The sequence below is a fragment of the Lissotriton helveticus genome, chromosome 1_1 (assembly GCF_964261635.1).
Source record: "Lissotriton helveticus chromosome 1_1, aLisHel1.1, whole genome shotgun sequence".
NCBI lineage: Eukaryota > Metazoa > Chordata > Amphibia > Caudata > Salamandridae > Lissotriton > Lissotriton helveticus.
The window spans coordinates 190,773,739-190,799,818 of NC_136057.1; the positions used below are offsets into that span (position 1 = coordinate 190,773,739).

Genomic DNA, 26,080 nt, shown 5'->3' on the forward strand with positions numbered 1-26,080 from the left:
CGGAAGGACGGACCTCATTAGTATGGGCTCTGTGTTTTTCCGCTTTTAACCCATTCCGTTTGGCATTGTAGTAGGCGATCTTCGATGAGCCTAACAGGACGGACCAGACTAATTGGTGTCCTCTGTTTTCTTTTAGATCGCGCTTGATTGACTACGCTTAGAACTGAGGAAAGATTAAGAATAAACCTCAGGAATTGGATGAAAGTGACCGAGTAGGCTTTTTTTTAAAATCAGGTGAATCATTGGTCTGAGTGGTCCATGCTTCTTAATCAGATTAAATGAAGAATGGGTCATTAATCTCAGTACCCGTTTCTTCCTTAGAACCAACCCACAAGGGATCCTCCAGACCTCTTGCCATCCTTATTACAAGTGACTATCTACTAGTCAAGCCTGGGGGCACCCACCGTGGGTCCCCAGAGGTGAGTCATCACTTCTTGAATACCCCCTTACATGCTTTGTTCATTTCCCACGTAAATCCTTACCTGACTGAATCTTAATTTAACCAACAGGCCTCTAACCCTCAACCCCCCTTCCCCGCCCCCAGTCCTGATGAAGACCCGCATTGACCCACAAAAAGATCTTCTCTAGGTTCTAAACGTCGACTGTGTAATCCTTTGGACCAGCTACAAAGATATTCTGTGGAATAACCAACGGACGTGGCCCACAGAACCACCTAGAAACTAGTGTCTCACTGGCCAAATATCCCCCCTTTTCCCTTCCATCACTGTACCATAAGTCACTAATTTATATTTCACCTTTGCACAGTATGTCACTGAGCACTGAATATCACCTTCTCCACACTTGATGAGCCGTTTTACAATGTACTTAACTTGTTATTATTCAAAATAGGGTACTTATGAATGCAAATAATTAATAAAAATACTTGGATATACCCTAAAAGGTTTGGATTTGCAATCTTGTTCTGTTCATTGTTTTGATTGATTCAATTGAGGACTAATGGATTATTTAGTTAACACCTCCCATGCTGATGACGGAACCGCTCCGTCATCAGCCGCGGTTGAGCTGTGCTGATGACGGAGCGGTTCCGTCATGGCCCGCCCAGCTCGATAGAACGCTCATGCGCGGCGCGAATTCTGCGCCTGCGCTGAACGTTCTATTGAGCGGGGCGGGCCGTGACGGAACCGCTCCGTCACGAGCACAGCTCAACCGACGCTGGTGACGGAGCGGTTCCGTCACCAGCATGCGGCCGCCCCGCCCCCTTAGCACTGCGGCGGAATAGCCGCCGCAGTGAAGGGGTTAATTGTGTGAATCTTGAAGCAATCAGTTTATGCCCGACAGAACCATGGTTTATATAGCTGAAGATGCTAACAGTCAGTCATACTATTTACAGCCTTCAGACACTCCTGAAAACCTCATTGATAGATCGCATTCGGTGGCCAATCAAGCATATGTTCAAGGGTATCTGGTGCAAAGAGCCATCTCTCCTATGAAGAAGCTGTTGTACTGAGACACTTCCCTCCAAATACACAAAGCTGCTGATAATACTTAGTATCTACTACATAGATTATTCGCCCTGTTTGAAATCTGTTGGTAAAACCAAACTACTTGTGTCGAACACACTGGACACAAATCATCAACTATCACCTGAACACAGTGTTAGCCGTGTTTACCAACATTCACAAAAAGCTCAACACCTCTAAGACCCATTAGGTGCACAAGCATTTTCTAAACACAGCCATTAGCAGAATAGAGGCTAAAAAAATTAGGTAGAAAACTAGGATGATACTTATCTGCCACTATGTAAAGGTTAAAAAAAAAATGAACATACTCATTGGATAATGTCAGAGAACAAGTCATGAGCGATGTAATACGTGAGCTCCTAAGCAGTGTATGACGGGGGTACAAGTTATAGTTAGCAATGATAAATATAAATGCTACATTTCTGTAGTGTTTTTAGGTTAAAACTTTGTTGTCACTTAATAATAATATCCCTTTTCAGTGAATTATTACATTTTTGGTTAGAAAAAAAACTCAGATCTTATCATAACTTACTATAACATCACTATAACCTTCGCTTTTTTTAGTAATATATATCACTTTATTCCAACATTGAGCTTGTTAGCGATCAGCAAGCACAAGATACACGAGGCTCATATGAAGTTAGGAAGTGAAATGGTGTGCCTATCGCCTCAGAAAATTCAGGCATGAACAATAACCATTGCCCCAACAGCTGAAAAGGAATTCATCTGGTGTGATTGTCACCGAGGGAACAAACAGCAAGCTCAATCAAAACTTTTATAGCATTTGTTAACAAGAATTTTCAATTCTGTTATGGACACAAAGGCGAAGATTATGCAGTTCCTAATTTAGCTCAGCAGCCAATAAACATCTTGAATGAAACAATTGTACTACTGTAAGAACTACAAGATCCATGAATACAGGGAAACTACATAATCTATTACAGCACGTAGTATTACCAATCAGCATTCAGCCATCCATATAAGTTATAGTCCAATGGAATTCTTCCTCACTTTCTGCGAGGTTGAGAAGTCATCCAGAAGTGATAATCATTGAAAGAACATCTAAAACTAGAATTTTTTTGAAGTACTAAGAAGAAATCTGAACAGAATACTTACAACAATTAACCTACAAAATTTTATATTTTTAAAAGGGAGGGTTGTAACAAAATATCTTACATTTTAAATTCCTAATAGAATAGGTATATGAAATTTTAAGCAAAAGTGGGATAATCTTAGCCAAGGTGAAATGTAAATGTAGTGCTTATATTGCGCACGTATCACCCCCGAAGGGGTCTCAAGGCACTGTACACATATCGCTGTGGAACCCTTCCTGACCTTTCCCTGTGAGGTCCCCACTCCTGGGCATCCCCAAGGTGAAGCCAGGCATCCTAGCGCTGTTGGGGCCGTTGTGGAGATTAATCAAGCTATTGCCCAGAGTTGCAGAGTGGGACCCATGATCAGAATAGGCACTGAGGCGAGAATTATCAGGTCCGGGGAAATTGAGCCCAATATCCGCCGAGGCGGGAATTGAACCCTGGTCCGGGCCAGACCTCTGCATCAGGGTCTGTCGCTCTAACCATTGAGCCACACTTCTCCACTGTGAATAGAATTCAAACTTTTTGTTCATTAATTCTACAACATTTTCGATTCCATGTCAGGATCGCAGGCACAGAGTATGCAAATTCAAAGCTAATCAATCACTAATGAAAAATGATTACTTCCTGGTTTATAATAGAATTCATTAAACATGGAGTCCGTTGACCAAATCAGCATGCAGATAATGTCTTCTAAAGGTGCACCAGCACTGTAGGATTTAGATGTTGAGCACCTCTGACAGAACGAGCACCAAACGTAGAAGTATCAAAGCCTGCTTCTGATAAAATCCATTTAATCCATCTCGCTAGGGCTAGTTAAGAGACTGAAGCATAAGGGCACACAAAAGATAATAACAATTGACCTGATGGGGAATTTTAAACAGTGGACCACACAATTTCTTGTCTCCCAGGGAAAGAATGATATATAATTTGGTTGGTACCGGATTACTTTTTTTACATAAAATAGGTAACTCATTCTGTGGGAAAATGTCTACCTCTTAGATTCAGAGCTCTAATATCTGAAACTCTTTTACAAGATGCTCAACAGAAAAGAACCGATAGTTTGGTGGACTATAGCTCTTTCAGAAAGAAATACATTAGCAGGCCAAGACTGACGGAATTTCAGAAGTACGGAAACATCCTGCGCAGATGAATATTTAGGATGAGGAGGGGAAGTATATCAAACACCTCGTAAGAGCTTAAAGACAAGAGGTTGCTCTCAAGCAGGATTATTGGAGACTGGAAGATATCCTGCCAAAATTGCAGAACACTAAGAATTGATAGTCCTGTAAGACAGACCTTCAGAAGCCAAAGATGCTCAGAAATTAACTATGTAAATGGCATCCGCTGCCACAGGATACAAATCCCGTTCCAAGCATACGCCAGACCATATGTTCCAAGATGAACAAGATGTTTAGTGTGTTGACATTAACCATGCTTTGTCAATAAGATTATGAACTTGTTCTGAAAGTCATGGCACTTGCCAGCATCTCTGGAAAGTCTCCATGCCAGATGTTCAATTATTAATAGATGCAGTCGGTTCACTGGATCTAGGTTAAGCAATGGAAAAACTGGAAGAATGCATGGAAGTTGGAAAGACAATTCCAGAAATAGAGGGAACCAACTCCGAGTTCTCCAAGGAGGAGTTATTAGAATGCTTTCTGATTCCTGTTTTCTGAACTTAAGGGCTAACCTCAAAATAATAGCACACGCACTGGCATAGCCAATAGGTCTCGCCATTGGGACATTATAAATGTTTAGCCATTACGCACACTATTGTTAATGTGGGCAACATGAGGAGCCGTTATCTCCAGCACATGAAGCACCTCCTTCCTGGCCTCTGCTGTATGCTGTCTCCGAGAAAGTGACACTATGGCAACACATACTGCATATAGCATCGCAGCTTTATCACTTTTCAATTGTGTGATCCCGCCTTTCATGTTTATTCTGAGGATGATAAATGGATAATGGAACTGAAACCCATGTTTTTGCACATCTATCTGGAAATGAATGGTAGAGAGGTATATCTTAGAGAATGTTCAGTGTGTACTGAAGCCATGTGATTTGCAGCACAATTATGATACAGACTGGCAGGACAGCAGGGCTTGCTGGCTTCTGGCATAAGTGATGTTGTTTTTACCAAGTCACCGCTTATGGCACTGAACATGGAAAAAGAGGAACTAAAAGCCAATAATCGCTGTTTAATGTGAACAGTTTATATGAATTCATTTCTAAGCGATGTATGCGCAGAATACACCGTTCTGACTTTGAACTCGGGAACCAATGGGAGCATTCACTGGTCTCCCTTTGAAATGTATCTGGCGTTCCTCTTGCCACTAACCACGAAAGTTGAGCCCACCGCTAATTAGACACTAGAACTCTGACTTTAGACCCAGGCTTTGCCACTCTAAAACCATTCTTCTGGGAGTGCGAATCCAGGATCACTTTAGGTGATTAGTGGGTAGGTGTTTAAAATATGTTGCGCTTTAGGACATTTCCAGAGGATTTTCAACTAACTGGGCTCAAACCCACTTTGTTCTCTCACTCATTGCACCTAGTGCTGCTGTGAAAGTAGGACAGAAGGGATACATATTGTGGTATACTTTATATAGTGTTACATTGTGTGTAACACCTTTAGTTCCAGGGAACCAAACACTGTTGTGCAATCTAATTACCAAACCTACAGCCACCTCTTGAATGATACAATACCTTGGCATATAGCTACTCATGCAGTGTCACGGACACAAAGGGTTAACAAAGGGTTAACTTGCTTATCAAAATGCAGTGCAGTAGGGCCATGGAACACCTTTGGTAAATAACATCCACCATGGCTACTGCTTGTAACTAATGACCACCCCAGGACTCAGGTAACAATCCTCAGCTTCAGTGCTGCGGCCTTCCAGTGTGTCATTCTGCCTGTATTGACCTATGAGTCAGGCGGGCAACAGAGTGGTAAATCATTAATGTGTTTACTAATCAAGTGGTGTAGCAGTGGTCGGTTTATTGCATATTGCCTGCTATACTGGATTTCCAGACAAAACAGTTCATAGGGCACGTATGGGATTTACATGTGGATCGACTTGATAACACACACACGTGCACTTGTTTTCACATAGTATCCAATTGATACTAAAGAACGTGTGAAAATTAGAAAGCGCACCAGGGAACACGGTCAACCACCGGAAGAGGGATGGTGTTGGGTAGTGGCTACATTGTTAGTTATTGAACCAGCAAACCGGATATCATAGTCCCAGCTTGTCAACTTAACCACATTGTGGGATCCTGGGCAGATCACTGCGAGTACTTACAAGCAGTGAATTTGAAAAGAAGGCATGTATATAGTAAGGAACTTGGAAGGATGGGTTGGGTATTAAGCTAAAAAAATATACTGCGCTGACAACGTTTGGGAGTCGCATGTCCCGTCTTGATGAAGTTTGAAAAATTATTGTTTTAGTACCAAGGGCTATGCGGAAATTGTATCTACACCCAATATCTATATCAACACATTGAATGGTTGATTTTCATCTGCAGAAATTTGACCACACATAATGAAAATCTATGAATAAAAATCAAAATCAAAACCCAGCTTCAATTCAAATTACAAATACACCCGGAGTCACGATCTTGAAAGAAGTACATGCTTACATCAAAGACTTAACTCTGTGGACGCAAAGAGCAGCCACATGACCAGCAGCAGCTCACCCGGATCAGTCAGAGTCTCCCCGACATGAGCTGCAGGAGGACACTGTGCAACGCCGTCCAAGTGACCGGCTCGATGCCTGCAGCCAGCCATTAAGTTCGGAAATAGAAACACTTGTGTTTCTGTGCTGTGGCAAGAACCCCCGCTGCTCTTCAGGCAGTAACTTTGGAAGGGGGTAAGTCATGAGCTCGTCTCTCTATGGTGGTCACTGCATTGGCTGTGCAGCCCTGCGGCGTGTGAATGGTTTGCCATTGGTCAGGTGTAACTCACTCTTCTCTCAGTTCGCCTTTTGTCATTTTTTTTTCCTCTTCGCATCTCCCCTTCTGCTGTTTGTTAGCAGCTGCCCCAGCCTGTGCTTGAATTCCTCTGCGAGGTTGTCCCTGCAGTTATTACTGACCACGAGGGAAAAGGGAGTTGAAGGAAGCAGAGGGTTACCTCAGAATGTAAGTTTAGCCAGACGCTGCAGGGGTGATAAAGAGAGCACACCCTGTAGTTCACACAAGCAACTCTGGCAAACAAGTCCTGGGTGAATAGCGGACTATAAAATATCCAAAAGAAACGAGCCTCGTAAATAATCCAGCCTTGTCAGAGGTGTTTTTTATTGCTGACAAAAAGAGCATAACGGAGGGTTGGGGGCAATACATTCAAGTAACGGAGCGGAAGGTGCTGGAAGGATGGCAGCAACAACAGGGAAAGGAGGGGGCGGGAGGGAAGATGCAATAAAATATGGGCTCCGTGGCGGGACATGCACCCACAGTGTGATACCAAAGGGGATGATGGATGGAGAGCTTGAGCAAATCAAACACTCACCCCCGTCAACTGATTTGGGTTTAACCCATCATCATTCTTTAGCTCACTCCACCCCAGTTCAGACATGGCCATATGCAAATCAGTCTGACCCTGTGCCTCATGGGAACAGTCCAGCCCGAACTGCCAATCCATGTCTTCCCTGGACCGGAAACAAGCATCCTGGGACCCGTTTCGGGTCCATAACCCTCTTCAGCCAGGCTATCCAGTGGCAGAGTGAGCAATGGACCAACAGCTGGGCATACCCTGCCAACTTAGGGTGAACAAAGCGATACCAAAGGGGATGATGGACGGAGAGCTTGAGCAAATCAAACACTCACCCCCAGTCAACTTATACCAAAGGGGATGATGGACCCACAGTGTAACACAAGTAGGAAAGAAATAAAAAACATATTCCCCAAACAGATAAACAACCAAAGCGTAAAGATACAGTACTTGGTCACTGCTCCGTGGGAGGAATCGAAAGAAAAAAAGGAAGGCAAAGAGAAAGGATTGACCACTAGCAAGCAATGATTTTTAAAGGACACTGAAACAAACAAATAAAAAGCAGTGGGAGGGCTTTAAGCCCACAGAGAAGTCTATATTAAAGTATATATAACAGGTCTCGAAAGTTCGACCTAAAAAGGTGAAACTGCATAATTCAAGTCCTTCCAGTCCTGAAGAAACACATTCATCGCCAGAGCGAAATGATCAGGTCTCCAACCGCACAACCTGGGAAGTTGAAAAGTCAAGCGAGAAGGAAAAAAAGCTATCCTGCATGGACAACATATCTGGGTTATCTGGGAGTAGAAGAAATAAATCAATTTCCATTCGCTGGAATCTCAGAGATGTCTTTAGATCCAGTCTGCTAGCCTGCTCATTTTGCAGGGAAGATGAACTGCTGAGATGTTGTGAATGATGCAGTAATGTCAAAACTCCTAGCTTGCCCCGACTAACAAACATAATTTCACCTCGTCCCCCCCGCCTTCACCCCCCCACCCCCCAAGAAGTTTTACGTATTGGACAGTAGAAATAGGTCTCAGACATTATCAGAACTTCGCATAGGTAGATGATCAAGCAGATTACTCAAGCTCTCAGGAATGCCAACACATGTTTCATCAACTTCGTGAAACACTAAGGAGCAGAGAAGAGACCAAAAGGGAGTATGAGAAATTCGTAAGTACAGTTGTTCCATTGAAATTGAAGATATCGACGATGAGGTGCATAAATCGGTATTGCTATGTAAGCAACTTTCTTTGACAGTCAGCTGGACCATGAAGTTGCCTTCTCTTAAAAGGCCTCTAAGAAGATGTATACCTTCCATTTTGAAATACCTGTATAGAATCCTTGAATTCCTTAAGGTTTATGACAAGATGGGATCCTCTTTATTTTTTGTCTACTAAGAATACACTGCTAAGAAATACCTTGGGATGGACCAATGCTAATGGGCTAATATGAGTGGAACTGAGGTAGTAATTGGCAGAGCAAGGGCGGGTCCTGACATGTCAAGAAACAGGGTGTCAGTCGAGCTCCTTAGACTGCAGCGTGAAGATTAGGTGACCAAAGAGAAAGTTGGATGAAAAAAATACTTTGATCCGAAGAGGGTTGGAAAAGGATTACTGCCAGGGAGGGTGAGAAATTACAGGAGGCGGACTTGATTGGTCACTTCAGTACACCTGAAGAGATGAGACTCTCAAAATAGAGTTGCCGCGAGCGACAGGTTGAAATATTTATGTAAATGTCCAGAAGGGACAATAAAATTAATAATTCGAGATTGAAGTTGCCAACAAAGTCAGCAACTCAAATCTTGAACCTGAAAGAGAAAACTAATTATTAAGCAATGAATAATTTTGAGATATTTGTAGGAGATAACTACATTGTACTTAACATAGATGGTGAGCAGCAAAAGCGGAGGAATAATTCAATCACACTATATGACAAATACGGATAGATGAATGCTGATTGGCTATTCTATAGTGCGTTGTAGGGATTTGTAGTTTCACCATATTCTTGGATCTTGTACTTTTACATGAATACATGTGTTTCATTGAAGATGTGTATTAGCTGCTGAGAAATGAAGCTTAATAAGAGACTGCATAATCTGAATCCTCTGGTCCTGATACAGAATCAGAAACTACTACAATGTTAATTGATGACAGAGTCAAGTCCTTCTTTGAAACGCATGTTGAGTCTGACACAGAGAGAAAAATGCATGCTGAATCTCAATGCGCTCCCCTGATTACGCTGCACTCACTAAACGTTCGAAACCAAGGACCATTCAGAGTTTTAATTGAAATGTAATTTACATCACAACTCTTTTCCTTACACTTTGCACAACATATCACTGTACACATCTGAAACCTGTCCAAACGTTTCAAATATATTTTCAAATTCCTCAAAACTCTTCTTCAATTGGTAAGGTCAGATTATTGCACAACAGGGCTTCCCATTTTTAGCTTAACCCACCCGCTTTTCCTGAAGCAAACAAAACTTCTTTGCCACATTATTCACCTCCTCCTTTTCGTAATGTGTAGAGATGGCACTTCCATCCCTTCAAATCGTTGCCGGTATACTAAAAGACATTAAAACCAGGATCAGGGGATAAGCAGGGTCACGTTTATGGTCACCCATGCCAGAGCCTCAAGTTACAAGTGTTACCCACTTGATTATATCATATTTAATTGAACATTCCCTGACAGGATGGAAGAAAACACCTAATACCTATTGTACAGTTATGTGTGGGTCATGTACAAATACTCCCAATACACCACACCTATTTTACAGAAGATGCAAACCTAACTTGAGCAGCCTTCCATTCTATACATGCATTACTGCTTCGATATTGACTAATTCATTATAGCATAATTGGGTTTGCTCTCTTTTCCATTCATTTCCCAAGAAAGCATAGCAACAATTTCTTCAAATCCTGGTGAAAGCCTAGACATAGATAGGAAATACTAATGTACTACTATAAAGTAAAGAGTAAGACGGAAGAATACCACACATCACACAAACAAATGGGGTTTTATGCACACAACTCACCAATGAACCAATACCTTGCAACAGCTTCCTGAGATGGCTTCTTTAATGAAGGAAATACACTCATCCAAGTAGCTTAGGAGGTCAGTGCTGGGGTCATCTAAGGCAAAAACAAACTTTGTATAGAAAAAAGATGGAGTCTGTGGAGCCTCCTTGTCTATCGTGAGCACATGGGTGATTCCTGCATCTTTCAGTCGCCCTGGATCTGCTACATCTTCAGCACCACCTATGAAAACACCAGGCTGGACTTCAATCATTTTTTGCACGAGACAATCTTCTGCAGTCCAGGTTTAAGCCACTGGGTTCCTAGAGAATCAAATATAGAAAAGTCAAAGAAAAGTATTTATTGAATGCGATTGCATGGAACTGTTGGATTGAACTACTGAATACGTCCTGCAGAACCCTAACAATCATGGACTACGTAAACTATAGTGCAAGGCTTTCTTTGCTGCAGTGTAATTCTCTTGTTTCATAACCCATTTTGAGCCGCTAATTAGCTCCATCGCCTTACAGATGCTGTTTTCAGTCTTCCACTTCAGCATGAAGACCCAAAGCATTCTGAATATTGATTTGAGTCCACTGGCCTATTTAGAATAACACCACCATTAACAATTATTTGCACATAAAACGTCCCCGACTGTAAACATTGTCCACAATTTCATAAAGTGTAAGTTCCTTTAATATGATAAAGTTAGATTTCCAATACAAATAATGAAAGAGACAAAGCAACTACCTAAACCCACACAGTTTGAAGCACTGAATAAATGAGATTAAATAGCAGCAGGAAAATAAATTGAAGAAACAGTTTAAGAGTTAATTTAGTCTTTGGATAGAAAGTAAGTGGGGAATTCGTGAAAGATTTTGTAGGGACGATATTGTGGAAGGAGTTTTTTCTTTTTATATCCAAATGTTATTAATTTTGAAATAAGCAATAACACAACCTAAAGTTTACCTATTTAAGAAGTGAGAATCACATCAACAGGACTGGAAGAAATAAACCAGTAATGTATCAGCATAGAATATAATTTGCCCACTATTTCCCCCACACCTTCTTGTGTTTCTTGGGTATGGTTTCACTCGTTCCCCAATCACCTGCATAAGCGAGGCAAAGGCTCCAAGCCAGTACTGCATAATAGGGGGACTACATAGAAAAAATTAGCCCCCGCCCCGTGTTGGCATTGATTACTGGTCGGTGCAGCCTGCTTGTTAGCTCACTACAATCGGACATCAGCGAGATAGGATACGTAGAGGTATGTGTGTTGTCCGAGTTTGAGTCTGGATGGGATGACCAATATTCTGGAGGACATACAGGAATCTCTTCAGCCTGACTTGTCAAGGGGCCCCAACCACGCCTCCCAAAGTGACTTCAAAGTTGTGAGGGGAGCTGGGGAATTGATGAGAAGTGTTTATAAATCCGGGAGACATCTGCCTTACCCATGGGACCCAAAAGGATCCTTGGTGCAAGTGGATTAAAGTCAGGTATGTCAAGAAGGAGCACATGATGGGATTAAAGAGAATGCTGTAGTTGTAAGTAGCAGTAAAATTGGGATTTGTACTCAGACAGAAGATCTTTAAAGGATTTTAAATGTTCCCCACAATAGTTAACGAGACAACAAATAAAAAGAATGCTGTTGAGTCTGAAACTGACAGGGAAAAACAAGACAAAGAGTCAGAGGAGGAGGAAAATTTCTTAAATGATCTCTTGGTTTCTAGACCTCCTCCATTTACAGATGGTTCACAGGTAGAAGCTCAGACTGGTATCCGATATGGGTGTGGGAGGTAAACCCTGCTTTGAAGAGAATTTTGGTGCTTGCAATAGCAAGTAAGAGTGCAACTGCAAGTGCTCTGTTTGAGAATGCATCAATGGCTTTTCCTTTTTCTAGCAGAAGCAGTGTTTCTACTATTATGCCTGCTGCTCCGTCTACCATAGCCTCTAATGTGCCTAATGCACTCCCTAAGGTGAGAGAGGTTAATACTGCACTCAAAGTTTGAATTCAGAGTCATTTTACAGGGAACGACTGATTTAAATAGAGTAACTCCATATTATGTAGATGACATTAAATGAGTGAATCAAAGAAGCAGGAAGGTGTGCATTTGAAGCATAGAATAATCTAGAGAATGTAGCTAAACTGCAAGGGTTTGATATATGCAACTCAAAAAAACTCAGAAGCATTAAAGAATGGATTTGAGTGAAGTAGAAATAGAGAGGGCCCTAGCAACTTTGTGAGCTCACATTAAGGATTTAGTTGAGCACATTAAGGAGTGGAGAGAGTGGATTATATATGAGAAGTGGCAAAAGAAAACTGGTACTAAAAAGAAAAATACTGAGATAGGTAAGAAAGCATGGGTGATATTAAGTGATTCAGAACCTAAGGCAGTGGCAGAATTGCCATTAAAGGAAGTACATGAGAGATACTATGTGCATTGAACTATCCCTTTATGACAAAATTTCAAAAATCGAGAGTGGACCCTGACAAGTGGTATAAGAAGGATCATAGGTCAATTACAATTTCGAGGATGCTTTGATTGATTTGGATACAATATTTGAAGTTATTGTTCCTTGTGATTTTGTTTAATTGTTTATTGGCATTTAGAAATACAAAAACATTATAACAACAGCAGACGTGTTGATTTAAAAAGCACTCACATAAGGCACCCATCGTTATGTTCATAGGAAGCATTAGATTAATCCACTGGCATCAATACAGGTTAGATCCCTTTACATACCAGAAAGACATCAGAATGGTCATGATAGTGTCAGGCTAAAGAACATGCAGATACAGAAAAACTGATGCAGGTGGCCCTAGGTTGAAGAAATTTCTATGCAGATCTAGTGGTCCCATGTTAAAGGCAACGTTTCCGCAGGCCCAGATGAATCTGTATTTATCTGCCAGATAAAGGCATTAAAGGGTTTCCATATGTTTTTAGGGCGGGAACGTATTGGCATAAGTTCCCAATAAGTGGAGAGGTGCTCCTGAAAATATGTCCCTTCATTAAGCCAAGCCTGGATAGAGGGGGCTGTCCTCCTGACCCAGTGCATTGCTACCCTACGTTTCGCTAATAGGAGTAGCATGACCGTCAGCCAACAATATGTATTGGGTAGGTCTTTCACATACCCATGTAGACTAACCAAGGGATTGAGAAAGGGAGTGATAAACCAATGATTTCATGTAGTATATTGTAAATCTTCTACCAGAAGTCTGCGATTTTTGGGCAGTTCTATGCTAGATTAAGAAACATGGCCTGTGGTGCACGGCATCTTAAACAATGGGGATCAGGCGATAACCTCATTTTGAACAGTTGTAATGGCGTGCAGTACAGGCAGAGTATATATTTAAAGTGAATAAGTCGCAGCCAATAGTTAGGAGATAGCATTTCTAGTTGGCCATTCATTCATTCTTTTTTCTAAAAGACAGACTTGACGTAGTCATAAAAAACACACGAAGTAGCCAACGGGTTTCGTCATTACAAATATGATTTATCTGAATTTTTGATCGATCTGAGGCCGCTACTGGATGCCATTTTAAACTTCCCTTGGCAGCTGTTACATCTAGAGAATATCTAGGTCGTGTTACATGAACGTATTGGCCCTGAAGAAGTCCGTAAGGACGAAACGCGTGGCTACTTCGTGTGTTTTTTATGACTACGTCAAGTGTGTCTTTTAGAAAAAAGAATGAAGAATCATGAATAAAGACATCATACTATGACCTGCTTCTCCGGTTCTTGAGAATTTATCTCTGTATATAGTGCTTACACTAAATGCTGAATGGAGTGCTGGACCACTATCTTTTGAATTATTATGATAGCCTCCTGCAGATTTATAGAACCCGAAAAGAAACGTGTTAGCAGACTAAAAGTATTGCTAATATTCTGAAGTATGCCAAATACTGTGTCGTGATTTGACGCAAATCAGAAAGATCAAGGGGACACTGATGATTGTGCATACGAAACAGATTCAGAAAAACATAAATCAGAAGATAAGTTCTGATTCAGATTGCGAGTGGTTTGAGAATTTTTTAATCAATGGGCCGCAGGGAATGTAAGGAGTGGGAATGAGAAATGAGACTCTGCCAGAAGACTTACTCACCTACTGCCAGTGCACTTCAAAAATGCTAGTTCTTGCCCAGTGCTGGTAAAGCAGAGTCCTGGAGGAAGGCCAATAAAGCAACGAGTGCTTGCCCTTCGCAGGAAACAATGCCTTCATGCCTCCACTGATTACGACAGCTCTTGTTGTCGACAAGGTTTGCAATGTGTCACTTCGCCCCAAGAAATTCTAGACTGGGCGTTACTCTGCTTTCCATGCTCTCTCAGCCCTTAACCCCCTAAACCACACAGAAGTGGTTCAGGGGGTTAGGTTTTAGATGACATTCTAAACATGCTATGTTAATTTTATTCTCTTTAAAATGTGCCTTCTTACTGTTTTTATGAAAGCTTGAGCGCCAAGAAACCGTATGGTGAAAGTGCGCTTTATACGTTTTTTTACATAACATAACATAACATAATTGTATTAGTACTGAGAAACAAGTTATTCTGGTCATAATAAATGCTTTTTATTTAGAAGGGTCTATTCTTCTTAGTGCAGTGTGTGTGTGTGTGTGTAAGTGATACTGTGAATTACGAAATAGGTTTGTTTCTGTTACCACAGTGCCCTGTTCCCCTTATAGGGATTGTTAGTAATCCAAAAGCAAGAACTCTACTTCAACAATATCTTAGGTGGGATTCTGTGGTGCTACAATAACCTGTCTTTCTCATTCAGCGCTGATGCACTGAACCAAGTTCACTTGTGTCACCTGTGGGTTGGAAGGCAAACCTTGTAAAACTATGCCAAAGTCGTAGTTTACCCAACAGTTGGCGCCCAGCAATGGACTCGTACCTTACGGTTATGCCTGTAATTTTTCACTATTCACACACGTGAATCATTACTATGTCACTATGGAGACGTCCGTAGTAATCATGGTTACCTCCTACTGGCGGATAAGGAAGCAGCTAGTTCCATAGGTTTGTCAAGCTTGTCTCATAAACTGTTATTCCTCATTCTGTGGGTTTTCTAATTCTTTGATTCAAAATTCAATTGAATCCTTTCACTATGGCAGCACCAATTGTGATAGGGGTCAATTAAGTGAAAACGTTACTTGCAAGAGCTGCGCATGCGGTGTACGCCTTTGAGACATTTTAGTCATGGGTGGAGTTCGAGCCTATCACTGCAGTGTAGGCATACAACTGTCCAGTTCTGTATGCCTATATAGTGGTTGACCCACCGGCACATTGAAGAGCTTACCAAGATTTGGAAATCCCTCTGAACTACAAGGAAAATCAGAACTGGTTTGCTGGTCAACTGCCACACACAGAAATGTCCACTAGGGGCCTCAGAGCAAGGAAGGGGCTATGTGGCTGGTCTTGGAAGGCTACGCAACCGTCCTCGCCCCGATCAACTGACATATGTGAAGGGGGTTGGAGTTTAAACTATACTGTTGCCCTATACAGGAGACTTGTACAATTTGTATAACTTACTTCAATCTCCAGGCGTACTCTCGTAGCAGGACCTACTGCTCCTGCACAAGTACAAAGATTAGCCAACAGATTATTAATTGGTTATACAACACCTTTTGTTTTTTAATAAAATGTTCTCTCTCTCTCTCTCCCTCTATTTATCAGCTGGCTTCCCTGAAAGTGACAGCATTCTGCTATTTCACAAGGAGAATATAGGCCCATTTGCCAATGTTTGTTATGATGCTGAAGGCCTTTCAGCTCCCACAACAATAACGTTTTACAAAACCTATTTCAAAACAAGACATGCATTGATAAATCCAAAAGGTTGACCACCAATTTCAGACCCATCAACTTTGCCAATGCTTGTTTATTTTTATGTTTCTCCTAATCTTGTTGAAACTGGTTACACTGATTTTCCCATTATGAATAGTTGGTGGGAAGTATTAGCATGCATCAACACATTTGACTAAATGATGTTTCAAAGAAAAAGTATCTAAAATTTCACAGTAGTTTAGCAACACTTTTTTTTCCTAGGTGAATTTTTTGTGAACTTTTTATTTTGAAAACAGAGAATCATCAATCTTGCCTTCAAGCTTCTGCAAATATTTGCATCTAACCAGAGAGCATTCTGGATCCATTATACACAGCCTCATATTGTTAAACTTTCCAAATGTTTGTACACATGTTTATACTGGAACGACTGGCAGTAGTGCAGTAGGAGCTTACAACACGTCCTTAGAGTGCTCACCCTAATAGTAAAGGCGTTGCATTAATGAACCATAAATACAAGTTCGAACAACATTAAGATACAGACACATATTACCTTAACAGCAGACAATGCCCTTTCCTGAACCCTAATGCGATATTCTAATCCGGCAGCCAAAGGTTTTGTGTTGGAGGGGGTTAGGTCCACTTGTTCCATGGACAACATAAACATGTCCTCTGGTACTGCCACTAGGAATGGTTCGTACATTCTTGAACTTTTGAAAGCAATACAGCAACCTAGAGAAATTGCAGTGCTCAAATGTACGGCCCATTAGACTGGTGGCAACCTAGTCGCAATGGCAAACCATTATGCCAATCAAGTGGCAAAGTAGCTGTGAGATCAAATCACAGTGCAAGAATCTGAACACTGCGAAACCAATACAAGGGCTGTCGAAAAAGCAAATAATGTCAATTCTATGTCAGTCCACGGATGCTCAGATTATGCTTCTCTTGCTTTACTGGCACAAACAGCAGCCAATGAAATTTTTAATAGCATAACCAGGATGGACGACCCCCTCCATAGTATGCACCAATCACTACACACAATATTATATAATAATCATGACGTAGAACATCTTTCTCTTTCTTTGCTGCTGCAGCAGCGAGTTAAGTGATTTGTATTTATATTATGATTGGTGGTTTAATGCTTGTTTTTTTAATGTGAACGTGTTAAAAGACGCAATAGGTTTATGAGGTTGGCCTTTCTGTGCGCGTGTAGGCAGTAATTCTATGTCAGGACAGGAGGCTCCGATTATGCTTTCTCATTTCTTTAATGAAATGCTCAGCAGCCAATAAAAAACAACCAAAAACTACATTTCCCATGAACACCAGGGAATGACCATAGAGACTACAGTATAAAGGGTCCCAACATTAGTCCTTCCTCCTCTTTCTTTGCTGCTCCGCAGCCAGTTAAGTGCTTTATATATCTTTCTGCCTTATATTGATGATTGCTTCCTGTATTATTGTATTTGCTTACTGTATTGCTGAGTTTGCTTCATTGTTTATCGCATCTGACTGTAGCGCGTTGTATTTGCACGTCATTGGAGCTCTCTGACTCAGTCTCTTCGTGTGCTTTTTTCCCTTGCTGTCGGCGTGCAGCGGTATTTGTTCTAGGAGCGTGTGTCTCACCTCCGTTTTCAGTCCGGGCGCTTCTTTGCGGCTCGCAGACTCTGGTGGAGCGGGAGCAGGGGTTTCCGTCTTCTTGGGAGAGCGCGAGCGCTCTCGAGACGGTCTTTTGGTGTCAGGCGGCGGTCGCGCATGCGCGCTGCTTTGTTTCCGGTTTCTGGGGTTTCCTCAGCGTCGGTTGAGTGACGACGGTCGTTTAGGCGTCCCTGCCCACAGCGTGTCCCAAATATTTATCCCCGTGTGACACTGGAGTCTGGTGAAGGCTTCGGTTGATACTTTGTCGCATAGGCTCTGCCTAGAGTGTTTCTGTGCTGCGCAGGCTTTGGCTCCCTCCACGTTTTAACTCTTTTGGAGTCAGGTTTGTGCCTGCTTCTTCTCAAAGCCTGCTGTGGGGTTCTGACACTCCCCCTGGACTTGTGTTTTGACACTCAATATTGCTGTGATCATCTTGTGGGCTCTATATTTTTTTCTACACTTGTAGAATGGCCGAATATTACTATGAAGACGATGATTACTACTATGGGGATGAGGATGAAGGCTCATTGGAGCATGATTTGGTGGAACAATTGGATAAAGGTGTCCAACAATCGGTTAATAAAGCACTGGTACGTGCAATTAATCCTCTAAAGCGTCATTTGACTTTGTATGCCCAGTAACAAGGCTGGCTGCCTCCTTCTACAAAATCCACGAAGTCACCTGTTAATGCCCATAAATCAGACTTCCAGAGACTGGCCAAAACATTGGCGTCTGCACCTTCCAGTGCTTCTGTTCCTCATGATTCTGATTCGGACAATGTGCACTCTTCCACGTCTTCGGACCATGCTTCACCCCTGCCAAAAAAGCGTGTCCGTCAGGAGCATTTTGTGGACGCACCGGAACGTCCTTCGGTGGTCACATTTGAACCGGCGGATATTTTGCATCCAAATTCGTCTTCATGGTTGCCTTCGCCTGCTGTGGCGGCCTACATTCAGGCTCATATTCGGCAGCCTTTTGAGGCTTCGGTCCGTGCACGACTCCGCTCGGAATGTCCGAGGCCCGACCTCGCTGACCATTTGGCTGAGACACCGGAGGTCGACCCTATGATGGTCACATATTTAAAGAAATATGCTAAGGACCCGAAAAAGGGCCTTGACAGTTCCTGGCGGTCTTGTCAGGACAAGATGTTGGACATGCTTGGCCCTCTTACAAAGATCCTTGATCTCGGATTTCAGGCAAAGGAGGCCTCAGCTCTTGTGAACCCGGACGAATTGATTGAATGGGCACAAAGAGCAATCTGCCAGTTGGGTAATGCCAATTGCGCAGTGTCTGCAGAACGGCGCAGGTCGATTCTTTTGAAGTTGGATCCGAAGCTGTCCAAGCTCGCATCATCGGAGTCTGGTCCTGAAGCGCAGGGTCTCTTATTTGGTCAGCCCTTCCTGAAGGAACTTACTAAGTTTGTTTCAACTTTCAGAGGCATTGACAAAGCGCAAGCGTCCTTGCGCCGGGCTATGCGTCCGGTTTTTGCCAGGGCCGGACGAGGACGTGGACGCTCGTTCGGCCGTGGCCATGCTCAACAGTCCAACCGAGGTAACCCCTCTCATCGTGGAGGAGCGCAGGACTCAGGTTACTCCACCAGAGCTAACTTCTATCCTTCCCGCAAGGGGAAGGGCCAATATGGAAAAGGTCGCTCCGGAGGACAGCAAGGACACTACCAGGACTCCAACTCAGCAGGTGAGCCTGATTCATGCTTGCGATGTGATATTGGGGGGTCGGATACAGTTTTTTCTCGAAAACTGGCGCATGATCTCCAACGATGCTTGGGTGTTAGAAACGGTACAAGGTTTCAAGATAGAGTTCTATCATCCTGTGCATCAGACCCGTCCTCCCCCTTGTTTAAGTTTTTCCCTTCGCGATCAGGGTTGCCTCTCCGAGGAAATAACTGTTCTTCTACAGAAAGGGGCGATTCGTCCAACCGTCCGTCATCCGACGGGGTTTGCCAGCTCAGTCTTTCTGGTCGAGAAGAAGGGAGGCGGATCTCGTCTGGTTCTCAACATGGAAGACTTCAACAATGGGGTGGTTTACCGGCACTTCAAATGGAGGGCATCCATCTCTTGAGGGATCTCCTGCGCGAGGGGGACTGGATGGTGCGCCTGGATCTCAAGGATGCGTATCTGTCGAGCCCGATCTTCAAACCTCATCGTCGGTTTCTCCAGTTTCGTTGGCTAGGAGTTTGGTACGAATATCAAGTTCTCCCGTTCGGCCTTTCGTCGGCGCCATGGTGCTTTACGAAACTACTGAGACCAGTTGTGGAACACCTGCGAGCTCGGGGAGTCAGACTGATAATTTATTTGGACGACATTCTCCTTATGGCGGATTGTCCGAATCGGCTTCTGCTACATCTACAGTGGTCCATCGGTCTTTTGCAATCTCTCGGGTTTCTGATCAATATTCCGAAATCAGTTTTGACTCCCACTCAGTCTATAGATTTCCTGGGTTTCCAGATAGACTACGTCTCTTGCCAGCTCCTCTTGCCCAGACAAAAGATTTGTTGCATCAAGAGGGAGTTGACGTCTATTATTTCCAGACAGACTGTGTCACTGAGATCGTTGGCACGTGTGGTCGGTCTGTTAGCCTCTTCAATTCAGGCGATCTTTCCGGGTCCCCTCCATTACAGAGCAATGCAGCGTCTGAAGATTCAGCATCTCCGGAAAGGTCTCAGGTACTCGGATCACATTCCTCTGTCGGAGGACGTGAAGTGGGAGATGCAGTGGTGGTTGGACCACATGGAGGCCTGGAATGGTCGAGCTCGATTCGGGACGTCGCCGGAACTGGTGATAGAATCCGATGCCAGTCAATGGGGTTGGGGAGCCCGGTGCGGCCCTGTCTCGACGGGAGGTCGTTGGTCACCTCAGGAGTTGTCGCTCCACATAAATTGTCTGGAACTCCTCGCGGGTTCCTTTGCGATCAAGTGTTTCTCTCCGCGTCAAACCAGTTGCTGCATTCTTCTCCGGATGGACAACGTGTCCGCAGTCCGATATGTCAACAAACTGGGCGGGACTCGGTCCAAGGTGTTGGCAGAGATAGCCAAGGATTTTTGGCATTATTGTCTGCAGCAGAAGATCACCGTTATTGCGGAGTATCTTCCGGGTTGCAACAATCAAGTTGCGGATTGGCACTCCAGACATCTTCGGGATTACAGCGACTGGAGGCTTCATCCTCGAGTGTTCCGTTCCATTCTTCGGCGTTGGGGTCAGTGTCGCATAGACCTGTTTGCCTCTCGCCTCAACACGCAACTACCGATGTTTTACAGTTGGAGACTCTAGCCACGGATGCTTTTCTTCAGCATTGGCCGTCGACTCTGTGCTATGCGTTTCCCCCGGTCATGATGCTTCCCAGGGTTCTGGCTTACGCCAAGCGGTTTCGAGCGGATCTGATTCTGATTGCTCCGTTCTGGAGGGCTCAAGCGTGGTTCCCGGTTCTCCTGGAGATGTGTTGCGAGCCGCCTCTCCTTCTTCCCCAGAAGTGGAATCTTTTGTTGGATGCTCTAGAAGATCCGCATCCCCTGATTCAATCAATCTCGGGGATCGCTGGACGATCTCGGGCATTTCGAGCGACGCTTCCAAATTCATTAGTGAGGCATGGTCTCCCAATACTCACAAGCGATACAAAGGTGCTTGGAAGCGGTGGTGCGATTGGTGTGCTCAACGGGAAGTTGATCCCGTTTCAGCGGATGTCTGTTTGATCATTAATTTTTTGGCGTCTCTGGCTTCTTCTGGTCTGGCCTATAGGACGGTCAATAATTTTCGTTCAGCTATTTCAGCTGGCCACGTCCAAATTGATGGCAAGCCAGCTGGGGAACACCCCTTCATTTCTAAATTACTTAAAGGTATTCGTCTCTCGAAACCTCCCACTTCTAAGTATGTCTCGCTATGGGATGTTTCCATTGTACTGCGGTTCTTGGAGGCCTGGCCTTCCAATTCGTTCTTGTCCCGTAAACAGTTGTCCGCTAAGTTGACCATGTTGCTGTGTCTTCTATCTTGTAAGCGGGTTTCGGATGTCCGCGCTTTAGATCTTGCGGGTCGCAGTTTCACGCCTGAAGGTGTTTCTTTTCGCCTTTCCAGACGGACTAAGTGTAATACTACTCTTATAACTTATCCGTCTTTTCCCGCACATCCCAATCTTTGTGTTGTACAGTGCCTGAAAGATTATGAGGTGAGTACTGCTTCTTTACGTTCAGACATGCAGGGTCAATTGTTAATTGCATTACAGAAACCATTTCGCCCTGTCGCTCCAGCTACTCTGGCGCGCTGGGTGCGTTGGCTTATGTCCGAAGCGGGCATTGATGTATCTGTGTTTGGTGCACATTCTGCCCGTGGAGCAATGGCTTCTAAAGCTTTTTCCATGGGGGTTACTCTTTTTGACATTATGAAGGCCGCAGATTGGTCTTCTGATTCAGTTTTCAAATCATTTTATTACAAGCCAATTGATAGTGTTGCTTCTGTGGTGGTGGACCAGCTTTGAACAGGCATAATCGGAGCCTCCTGTCCTGACATAGAATTCAAAATTTGCGAACATACGTAACAAGAATTTTCAATTATATTAAGGACAAGGAGGCGAGGATTATCCCACCCATTGTTCTTGATTTGCATTGTTATATTCTGCAATCTATTTGATGTTATTGTGAAATATGTTCCTTGTTCTTTCCCCCACCCCTGGATTGCTTTTGACTCTCTTGCATTATTTGGATGTTACGGCTCTATATCTCTTTCAGGTTCAGACCCGAAGTAGACTTTGCCGACTTCCTTCTGAAATTCATCTTTCCCCTGGTTCACGGACCCAGAGTTCTTCTACTGCCTGCTTCCAGATCCTTTGGATTTCTGCGGCGTGTTTGGAGTTGATTTTATTATTCTACATTGGATTGTATTTTGACCTTGAACTGTTTCCACAACAAAGAAAGAGGAGGAAGGACTAATGTTGGGACCCTTTATACTGTAGTCTCTATGGTCATTCCCTGTTGTTCATGGAAATGTAGTTTTTGGTTGTTTTTTATTGGCTGCTGAGCATTTCATTAAAGAAATGAGAAAGCATAATCCTCGCCTCCTTGTCCTTAATAGAATTGAAAATTCTTGTCACGTATGTTCGCAAATTTTGAATTATTCATAGCGCTACGGCGCTTTGTGGCGTGTAGAGCGGGAGCGAGGCAGACGCGCTATGCGCGCTAGAAGAAGCAGGCAGTCCTCTTTCTGTGGCCACATGCGCGGGGAGCCGAATCGGCTTTTCATTGCTGCGATCTTCAGCCTCTGGAACGCCCGACAGGGCGCATAAACGTTTGCAAGGCACTGCCTCAGGGGAATTTGAAGGGTGGCTCCCACCGCTACATAATAAGCATCTTTGGCATAAAAATTACAAATATAGTCAGTGATAGGGAGAGTGCCGGTTTCACATTTACATTAGGGACGGTGTAGTTCAGGGGTTTCAGCCAGCATTTACACACTTGAGCTAGTCCACCCCTGAAATTCCTCCATACGTCCAATTTATGATGGCGTACTACGCAGAGGAGGGTGACCAGTGGGCAGAGTATAATGAATATGTAGAGGAAGAGGTGCCCTATGAGCACCAGCTGGAGGAACAACTGGTTGAAGCCCTGGATACCCACGTCCAGGGCTCTGTGAACAAGGCATTAATCAAGGCTCTTCAGCCATTTACACAGCCCCTTACAAAATTATGGCAAACGTAAGTTTAAAACTGCAATAGGTGGATCATCCCAACAGACTTTGGCTGAGGTCCTGGCTAGAATGGCATCCAATGTCATGAAAGACCATGGTTATGGTGGTTCTCTCTAGTCTGGCAATTCAACCCTTTTGAATACAGGGGATGAGGAGGAGTCCTCTCCGACCGCCCCGGATACCACTGACTCTGAACAGGTAATGAAGGAGCCTAAAAAGACAGCTAAAACGAAGCGCAAGATGCACAATGTGAGTAATATTCTAACAAAAATCTAAACTTCGATCCCAGGAATATTGTGCACCCGAGATCCAGCGAATGGGTGCCATGTGTGGAAGTGGCGCAGTATGTGCAAAAGAACCTATGTCAAAGCTTTGAACTTGAAGTGCGTGCTACTTTAAGGCCTGAGTGTCTTAGCCCGGCCCTACTGGCCAAAGTAGCAGAGACCCCGGAACTGGACTCTAACATTGCCACGTTCCTAAAAAAGTTTTCTAAAGACCCTAAGAAAGGTTTGGACAGGGCATGGAGAGGTAGCCAGGATAAGGTGCTGGATGTGTCTGGCCCTCTCACAAAATCCTAGACGCAGCTGTGAAAGCCAAAGATTCTAACACACCATTGGATGCGACTGAAGTATTAGAGCGGGCGCAGAGGGCCCTCTGTTTCTTAGGCAATGCAAATTGTGCATTATCTACAGAGAGGAGATCTTTCCTCATGCGCATTGACCCGCAACTTGCAGATTTGGCCACGACGGAGGCTGGAACCCTGGCGAATGGGTTACTGTTTGGAGATAAGTTTGTAAAAGAACTTGGTAAATATGAGGCCACCTTCTCGGCGCAAGACAAAGCCCAGAGTAACATCAAAAAGGTTTTCCACACTGGCCTTTTTACCAGGGCCGGACGCTTCAGGGGTCGAGCGACCGGCCTTGGATTCAATCAGACCTCCAGAGGATCGGATCAAAGAGGACGTGGAGGAGTCCAGAGGTCCAATTTCTACCCCACCAGAAACTGCGGTGGTAGAAGCAGATTCCAACAAGCATTGGCATAGCCAATAGGTCTCGCCTTTGGAACCTTATAAGTATTTAGTTATGCAGCACAATATCATTGGTACAACAGCATCAACTGTTGCATGGCTAAACACTTATAAGGTCCCAAAGGCGAGCCCTATTGGCTATGCCAATGCTTGTTTTTCTATTTTTCTAGTTTGGTTAGATTGTACCCTGCTGTCTTGAAATTGTATTTCTGTAATTCACTGCACTGCTAGCCGACTTTAATTTTTAGTAACCAATTTAAAGTGAAGTGAGAACCCAATTGTACACGGGCAAACTAATGAACTATTTACGAGCTAAATATTACAGTGCCTCTTTCAGACAAAGTGAAGTGCACCAATGAACTATGACATGTCCATAGCTGAAAAGGAATACAAATAGTACATTTCATGCAACAATTAGTGCTTCTGTTTGGAGGAGGAGCGAGAGCGAGAGCGAGGAGTGGAGAGCAGAGCTACGGAACGCTGCGGAGCCGCAGAGCTACAGGACGGCTGCGAACCGAAAAACCCTTGGAAGGAAAGCGGAGGGCGTCTGCCTCGGTGTGGTGGATTTGCTCCGTGCAATTCAGGCTTCAGGTCACCGTTCTCGCCGTACCAGCACCGGCGGTGCGAGCTGGGGTCACGGTATCTGGCGCTGGGAGGACGCTGGGAGAAAGGCACCTGGAGGAGGCAAGGCGAGGCGAGGCGAGGCCAGGCGAGGCCAGGTGCTTCGTGAGGAGTCAAGACCTGTGAGTCACCGTGCAGGAGCGCCCACCAGGAGAGCAGGGGAAACCGAGCCGAGGTGAGCCATCTATCAAAACTTCCTTCCTCCCCCTGCACAATTCCACTCAACCTCGCCTCAGAAAAGTGCAGAAGCGCCCTCTCTGCTCTCTGCTCTCACTGCCATCTGCCATCTGCTATCTGCTATCTGCTAGGGACAGCGAGGAGCAAGAGCACTCGTGAGCTTCGAGCACATAGTAAAGGCGCCGGAATAATGCTGATTTATTGAAATCACCACCGAAAAGCCTCACTGAATTCACAGACAGTGACCCTCCCTCCCGGGTCCCACTTGGCCCCCTTTCAACTGGCAGAGGCGTGGCGACCGGACTGCACAGTAGCGGAGCCATTACCCCCGGACCCCGCGCAGGCAGCTTCGGGGCATTGGGGGGCTGCAGGCGCTGGCAGCGGAAGGCGGTAGGAGAACTGAGAACTAAGAACAGAGGCCGCAAGGGCAAAGGCTGGAGGCAGGCATCTAGGACCCAGCCAAGCCCCCAACTACCCCACCGCTAGGTCAGCCTATACTGCCTCCCATTGTATGTGGATACCATTCGCCAGGAGGGAGGCATAACGCTGCACACCGAGCGTAAAGGGGGCAATTAACCGCTGGATAAGCGCCATATCGCACCAACAGTGGAAAATCACTTAAAGCGACGCTGCAACTTCCCACTAACTACAAACCACTAACTAACTGCTGCATCTTGTATGGTTCCTTCTCCACTACCCCAGCTACACCATAACCTCATCAAATTTTCCAGGCCATTACCATCGTAGAGGCACTGTGTTCCAACAGGCTCTAGCACACAGGCTCTAGCACACTTCCGGCAATTTAGACTTCATATTGCAGTCACATCTCACCATCCTCCCGGACAGCAGCTGCTCCTATTTAGTGGGGGCAGACAGGCTTGGGAGGGGAAGGGGAGTGGAAAGCAGCGGAGTCGGAGGCAAAGGCTGGTGTGGTGCAGGTGATACAGGTGGCACAGACACCGGGCTGCAAGGATACCAGAAAATTATCCAGGCAGCCCTTAAAGGATGAGATCAGGTAGGGTAAGGAGGACACCAAAGCAGAAAAAACGGACCCCAAAGGCAAAGAAATC

The 26,080-nt window shown here is 44.3% G+C and overlaps 1 protein-coding gene across 2 annotated transcripts in view; it reads right to left on the bottom strand.

Moving 5' to 3' along the window:
* The window catches only part of DUSP12 (dual specificity phosphatase 12), a 155,312-nt gene that overhangs the window by 70,811 nt on the left and 58,421 nt on the right, over positions 1 to 26,080 (bottom strand). The window contains exon 2 of one of the 2 annotated variants that reach the window (XM_078662962.1): positions 10,104 to 10,406. In XM_078662962.1, coding sequence (XP_078519088.1) covers positions 10,104 to 10,357 — 254 coding nt within the window. In that variant the 5' untranslated portion in view covers positions 10,358 to 10,406. Of the gene's footprint in view, positions 1 to 10,103; positions 10,407 to 26,080 lie in introns of those variants that run through there. The other variant, XM_078663042.1, reaches the window with a different exon arrangement.